The sequence below is a fragment of the Erpetoichthys calabaricus genome, chromosome 9 (genome assembly GCF_900747795.2).
Source record: "Erpetoichthys calabaricus chromosome 9, fErpCal1.3, whole genome shotgun sequence".
NCBI lineage: Eukaryota > Metazoa > Chordata > Cladistia > Polypteriformes > Polypteridae > Erpetoichthys > Erpetoichthys calabaricus.
This window is the reverse complement of record NC_041402.2, coordinates 14,274,051-14,281,844: the sequence shown is the minus strand read 5'-3', so window position 1 is coordinate 14,281,844 and position 7,794 is coordinate 14,274,051. Positions and strand designations below refer to the sequence as shown.

The 7,794-nt window shown below is 43.1% G+C and overlaps 1 protein-coding gene across 6 annotated transcripts in view; it reads right to left on the bottom strand.

The window, feature by feature from the left end:
- Nucleotides 1-333: 333 nt before the first annotated feature.
- dennd1a (DENN/MADD domain containing 1A) overlaps nt 334-7,794 on the bottom strand; it is a 1,314,459-nt gene continuing 1,306,998 nt past the window's right edge. For all 6 annotated transcript variants that reach the window (XM_051931936.1, XM_051931935.1, XM_028809158.2 and 3 more), the window contains one exon: nt 334-2,074. In XM_051931936.1, coding sequence (XP_051787896.1) covers nt 815-2,074 — 1,260 coding nt within the window. In that variant the 3' untranslated portion in view covers nt 334-814. The remainder of the gene's footprint in view (nt 2,075-7,794) is intronic.

The window sequence follows — 7,794 nt, the reverse complement described above, 5'->3', positions numbered from 1 at the left end:
CACAGAACGAGTCAGGAAAGTCCGTACACCCAAACCGAGCTCCCCGTAGAACTAGCGTCCACGCTCACTGGCGACTCCTCGGGTGAGCGTGAATGACTTTGAAAATGTTCAGCACTATTTATTGGAATTTCTGTTCACATGATACTGAAATGAGGCAAACAAAATATCCACCAAAGCAGTAACTGTCTATATAGGTCACGCCGGTGAAAATTATAAACTCAAAAATTAAAAAAAAAAAACAAAAAACAAAGGCAGCAAAGAGTTGATGTACTCCGAAAATTACTGTGAAATATCACCACATAGTGTACTATTATACAGCAAAGTCATTGCATGTAGGGTTGAAGCATAATTCAGCTTAACAGTTTTATTCAAAGTACAAAGAAAGGGATAGTAGCCATCAACTTACAAATATAACTTAGTTATCGTCTTGTGGTTTATCAGTCCACAAATTTTCAAGAGACACGACTTAGGCAATCAATCAGCAGCAAAAACACAGGGCTCTTTCTAAATGCAAAATTAATGTTCATTTCCACCCAGCCCTAAATACTGTCATTACGAAATGACTTTGTGATCAAGCAAAAAAAGAAATATCATCCCATGTTCCGCCGGCAGTTTTCTGTAAATATGAAATGATTTTGTAATCAACCAAAAGCAGAAATATTGGCCCATTTTCCACCAGCAAATTTCTGCAAAGGACCCCGCATCCTAAAAGTATGAAATGATTTAATAATCTCCCAAAAACAGAAAATGTTGGCTGGCTTCCATGGTGCTTGCATTCATAAATACCCTCTGGACCCAGCAAGGGGTACATCAGCTACTCAAATGTTTCCCATCTCTTGCGTAATTGATCCACCCTGCCTTGACCTGGAAGCACCTCCTGCTTTGTTACAGTTAATAAATCTTCAAATGGATCCTCCGCTGGTTTCGTGGTGACCGGGGGTACTTCCTGGCTGGGCACTGACAGTGGTCTTTCCAAAGAAATGCTTAAAGGCCTTGGGTAGTTAAGACTGGCAGCACTGCCAGTTAAAGTGGCCGACTCTCCAAATGGGGGCTGGGTGCCGCTCTGACTCACAAAGGTCCCGCTGACTTGTCCTAAAGCAGTTGGTGGGTTAAACACTGAAGGAAGAGACGATGCTGAGAATTTTGGTATGGTCTGGGCTGGGAAGTAGCCACTGGTGGGTGGTAAATAGTTGGAGCTAAATGGGTTACTGGCTGAGGCAGCATAATGAGTTCCCGGAGGCCCCACAGCAGGGTAGTGCAGTCTTGCAGGCACAGATGGGGCAAAGGGATTGAGAGAGGGTTGCTGAAACTGTACAACTGGTGTGGTAGCAGGAGAGTATCCCACCTGCGGCACAAAAGTGGAAGATGGTGGATTATATTCGGACCGAAGTGGAGTGAAGAGTGCCGGATTGGAAGATGATCCTGGTGCCAGTGTAGATAAACCCCCAGAATTTTCGGTCTCGCTGCTTTGTGAAATCCCACCTGTGCTTAATGGGTCCAAAAGACTTAAGAGGTCTGCACTGCCAGTAGTGCTACTCTCAGAGCCAACTTTAATAGGTTTTAGTATGTCTGGGCCACTCAGCTGACTTTGTATGTGTAACGGAGACGCATTTAACGCCTGCCGGAATTCTTGGGCACCAGCTTTGTTTGCCGTTCCAAAGGATTCTTGGCCGAATTCAGAAGTTAAATTGGTACTTGATGACTTTCCTGCATCTCCACTTCCCACCAAGGGCAGATGCCTCACAGAACGTGGTAGCGGGACTGGTGGAGCAAGGACTTTACCAAGCTCTGGGGTTTTTCGGCCATGAGGGCGGGGTATGGTAATGCTGCACTGACTCCCAGCTGTCGACTCGGTTTTGTCAGCTAGTATGGCTGTACTCTCCATGCTTGGAGGCTGCTGCGCTTCCGAAGAAACATCAAGATGAACCGCAAGTGGCCTCTCCGAAGAAAGAAGACTGGATTTGGTTTGAATTGCCATGTCATCCTGACCCATGCTCCACAGCTTATTGTAAGGATTTGAATGTTTCAGTCCTGGGAGAGTTCTGGTCCAGTCACTTGAACCTGGATCCATTCGCTAAATTCAAAAGAAAAAAGAAAATGAACAACAACATCAGAAGAGGGCTTTTGTAATATATTTGCAATTTAGTGACCTAATCCTGTCAGAATTACATTTACATTTACTTGTTTGGCTGATGAGACTTACAACATTTATGATACAATTGGAGCACATGCAGGTTAGGTGACTTGCTCAGGGTCACACAGTGTCAGTGGAGGGATTTGAGCCCACAACCACAGGGTATGAAGTCCAAAACCTTAACCACTAAACACACTTTCTGCCATTGCAGTTAAATGATCAGTCATCTCACAGACTGCTTTCACATTCAAGAACATTAAGGGACATCACAGACTACTTCTTGAGTAAATCAATCGAATGTCAATCAGTATTCACTAAGCTGATTTATGGCCCTGAAGGTCACTACATCAAAATCATCATACGGTATCAGATTTGGCTCCAAAGTCCACCAAAATTTAGTGTGTGGTGGAAACAAGTTTAGTAATGAAGTCAGATAATGTGGGCTGATTGAAAGTGAGGTAGGGTGGTCTAGAAACAAACCCTCAATAAGTGATCATCTTTACACTGCCTGGGATGTTACACCACCACTGCATTCCACAGCCATGAAGACCTGATGATATGCAAGAAAAGCAAACATTTGCCTTCTTTGCTTTAGAAGCAACCTAAGCAAAACATCAAGCAAGCTGCCTGTGAAATGCATGTAACCAAAATCCAAGCAGCAGTAGACAGGGCAATGAAAAAGTGGCTTAGAACTGAGGAGAACTGCTTTCTGTGCGGTTATTTAAATTGAAAATAAAAAACAAAAAAATTTGTAACACAATTTTCAATTAGCAATTTACATTCTGATAGACAGAAGGAGACACAGACAGACAAAGGTAGAATGACAGCAGTACTCACTTTACCTTTGCTGATAAACTGCATTTCATATCTATTATATAGTGCCTTTCACATTTATATTTAGCATAGTGCCTTTCCTATCTATCATATAGTGTCTTTCATATTTATCTACCTTCCTACCTAACAACAAACTCCGTCTATCTACAGCAGTGCTCCGCAACCTTTTCTCACCTACGACACACCAAAGTTCTTCCTAGAATTCCGCGGCACGTCAAAAGCTAAAATATATAGCAGTGGCGTAGCTATAGCGGGGGGGTGGGGGGGAATTGGTCCGCTCCGAGCGCCAGCTATTTAGGGGCGTCCAAACTACGGTACTTTCCTTTTTTTTTTCTTCCTTGAGGAGACGCAAAAAAAATTTTTTTTCAGCTTTGGGGCGTCAAATTTTTCACCGCCCCGGGCAACATGATCTCCAGCTACCCCACTGATATATAGATAATAATTTAATACACAAATTTTACAATAAATGTTCATTTTTTATTATAAGTATACATTTATTGTAAGTATACATACATAAAAACTATACTATATTTACTTTTATGCAATCTTAATAATTATTATAACATAATGACTGATTAATGTGATACCTGGCCTTGTTTCAATGAACACAAAAGTTATATATTCGGCTCAATATTTGACAGCGCAACCCAAAGTTCTTGGTCAAGATCTTTTAAGCATGACCGCTTATCATTTTTGTCTTTTTTGGCGTAACAGGGATAGTTTGAATTTAGATGGCGATTTAGTTTACTGGGTGCCATTGCCTCGTTTGATAGCTGATCGCTGCAAATGATGCATTGTGGCTTTGGAGCCGTTTCGTCACCACACCACGAGAATCCATATCGAATGTAATCTTCGTTGTACTTCCTTTTCACAATCTTCTTTGTTTTTTTTTTTTTGCAACACTTGTGCTGGGTTCTTCATCATCTGTACGTGAAGACGAATCTTTTCCACGTAAAAAATTATCCATATTTAAAGGGGTATAAAACTAAATATGAATCACACGAAGAACGTTAACCATACACAATTCAGCAACACAACTAATAGTAATGAATGATAACTACTGTCGCAAGACGAGTGAATGCGACGTAGCACGACTAATACGTCGGCTTCAATTGAATCTAGGTGAGGGCACGGAGCGCTCTGGCTATCAAAGCATACTACGGAGTTGTCTGGTGACTACGTAGGGCCTACGTCGTAGGCGACAGGCACCAGGATTTATTATTTCAGAGAAATGACACATAAAATTATGAAAACCTTTAAAAGGCTATTTACGCGAATATTTCATTGCACGTATTCTCGTTATTGTGTTTCTAAGGAGGACCGTTGAAATATTATTTAGTTAGAAAATTGTCTTATTTGACCGCGTCACACCACACACGGTTGCGGAGCACTGATCTACAGTATACAGTTAGGTCCATAAATATTTGGACAGAGACATCTTTTTTGTAATTTTGGTTCTGTACATTACCACAATGAATTTTAAATGAAACAACTCAGATGCAGTTGAAGTGCAGACTTTCAGCTTTAATTCAGTGGGGTGAACAAAACGATTGCATAAAAATGTGAGGCAACTAAAGCATTTTATTAACACAATCCCATCATTTCAGGGGCTCAAAAGTAATTGGACAAATGAAATAACTGGAAATAAAATGTTCATTTCTAATACTTGGTTGAAAACCCTTTGCTGGCAATGACAGCCTGAAGTCTTGAACTCCTGGACATCACCAGATGTTGGGTTTCCTCCTTTTAAATGCTCTGCCAGGCCTTTACTGCAGCGGCTTTCAGTTGCTGTTTGTCTGTGGGCCTTTCTGTCTGAAGTTTAGTCTTCAACAAGTGAAATGCCTGCTCAATTGGGTTAAGATCAGGTGACTGATTTGGGTTGCTTTGGCTGTATATTTTGGGTCATTGTCCATCTGTATCATGAATCAATTTGACTGCTGTATTTAGCTGGATTTGAGCAGACAGTATGTCTCTGAACACCTCAGAATTCATTCGGCTGCTTCTGTCCTGTGTCACATCATCAATAAACACTAGTGTCCCAGTGCCACTGGCAGCCATGCACGCCCAAGCCATCACACTGCCTCCACCGTGTTTTACAGATGATGTGGTATGCTTTGGATAATGAGCTGTTCCACACCTTCTCCATACTTTTTTCTTGCCATCATTCTGGTAGAGGTTGATCTTGGTTTCATCTGTCCAAAGAATGTTTTTCCAGAACTGTGCTGGCTTTTCTAGATGTTCTTTAGCAAAGTCCAATCTAGCCTTTCTATTCTTGAGGCTTATGAGTGGCTTGCACCTTGCAGTGCACCCTCTGTATATACTTTCATGCAGTCTTCTCTTTATGGTAGACTTGGATATCGATACGCCTACCTCCTGGAGAGTGTTGTTCACTTGGTTGGCTGTTGTGAAGGGGTTTCTCTTCACCATGGAAATGATTCAGCGATCATCCACCACTGTTGTCTTCCGTGGACATCCAGGTCTTTTTACGTTGCTGAGTTCACCAGTGCCTGTTTCTTTCTCAAGGATGTACCAAACTGTAGATTTTGCCACTCGTAATATTGTAGCAATTTCTCTGGGTTTTTTCTGTTTTTGCAGCTTAAGGATGGCTTCTTTCACCTGCATGGAGAGCTCCTTTGACCACATGTTGTCTGTTCACAGCAAAATCTTCCACATGCAAGCACCACACCTCAAATCAACTCCAGGCCTTTTATCTGCTTAATTGATAATGACATAATGATGGACTTGACCACACCTGCCCATGAAATAGCCTTTGAGTCAATTGTCCAATTATTTTGAGCCCCGGAAATGATGGGATTGTGTTCAAAAAATGCTTTAGTTGCCTCACATTTTTATGCAATCGTTTTGTTCACCCCACTGAATTAAAGCTGAAAGTCTGCACTTCAACTGCATCTGAGTTGTTTCATTTAAAATTCATTGTGGTAATGTACAGAACTAAAATGAGAAAAAAGTTGTCTCTGTCCAAATATTTATGGACCTAACTGTATATCTTATATAGTGTTGTTTATATCTGTCTACCTGCCTAAAACTCTATTTTATATAGGGCCTTTCATCTCTGTCTGCCTACCTAGCTACCTACCAGCAAACTATCTTATATAGCGCCTTTCATATCTGTCTACCTATCAACAGCCTTTATCTATCTTCACATCCACCTATATGTCATCAAACTTTACCTTATACATTACATTTCATATCTACCTGCCTATCATCAGTTTATACAATATAGTTCCTTTCATATATATTTACCTCCCTAACTTCCTCCTCATCAGACTCTATCTATTATATAGTGTCTTTCATATTTGTCTACCTCTCATTAGACTTTATCTATTTACCTACCTACTTACCTATCATCAGACTCTTATCTTATATAGTGTTCTTCTAATATCTGCCTATCGATATACCATCAGACTTTATGTATCATATATAGTGCCTTGCATATCTACCTACCTAGCTATCAATCATAACCTTTTATAATATCTTTTATATTTGTCTACATACCTACCATTAGCCTCTGTCTGTACCCTTTATTGTGCGTTGGAAACAGGTTTAGTAGTGAAGTTGAATAATGTCGGCTGAAGAAAGAGTCCTACAGGACCCTTTTTGTCCTGTGGGACTCCAGAGGCGGCTAACAGGTAGCGGCAGGCCAAGCAGAATGCAGCTTCGGTGGTTGCTGAGGCAAAAACTTGGGCGTGGGAGGAGTTTGGGGAGGCCATGGAGAATGACTTCTGGAGAGCTTTGAGGAGATTCTGGTCCACCATCCGGCGTCTCAGGAAGGGGAAGCAGTGCAGTGTCAACACTGTATAGGGTGGGGATGGTGCACTTGCTGACCTCGACTCGGGACGTTGTGGGTCAGTGGGTGGAGTACTCCGACGACCTCCTCAATCCCACTAACATGTAATCCAATCAGGAAGCAGAGCCTGGGGACTCGGAGGTGGGCTCTCCAATCTCTGGGACTGAGGTCACCGAGATGGTAAAAAACTCCTTGGTGGCAGGGACCCGGGGGTGGATGAGATACACCCGGAGTTCTTCAAGGCTCTGGATGTTGTAGGGCTGTCTTGGTTGACACGCCTCTGCGACATCGCATGGACATTGGGGACAGTGCTTCTGGATTGGAGGTGGTGGTCCCCCTCTTTAACAAAGGGGACCGGAGGGTGTGTTCCAACTACAGAGGGATCACACTCCTCAGCCTCCCTGGAAAAGTCTATTCGGGGGTCCTGGAGAGGAGGGTCCGTCAGATAGTTGAACTTCGGATTCAGGAGGAACAGTGTGGTTTTTGTCCTGGTCGCGGAACAGTAGACCAGCTCTACACCCTTAGCAGAGTCCTGGAGAGTGCATGGGAGTTTGCCCAAACAGTCTACATGTGTTTTGTGGACTTGGAAAAGGCGTTCGATCGTGTCCCTCTGGGAAACCTGTGGGGGGTACCGGACCCCCTGATAAGGGCTGTTCGGTCCCTGCACAGCTGGTGTCAGAGCTTGGTCTGCATTGCCGGCAGTAAGTCGAACTCATTTTCAGTGAGAGTTGGACTCCGCCAGGGCTGCCCTTTGTCACCAATTCTGTTCATAACTTTTATGGACAGAATTTCTAGGTGCAGCCAGGGGGTTGAGGGGGTCCGGTTTGGTGGGCTCAGGATTGGGTCACTGCTTTTTGCAGATGATGTTGTTCTGTTTGCTTCATCAGGCCGTGATCTTCAGCTCTCTCTGGATCGGTTCGCAGCCGAGTGTGAAGCGGCTGGGATGAGAATCAGCACCTCCAAATCTGAGACCATGGTCCTCAGCCGGAAAAGGATGGAGTGCCCTCTCAGGGTTGGG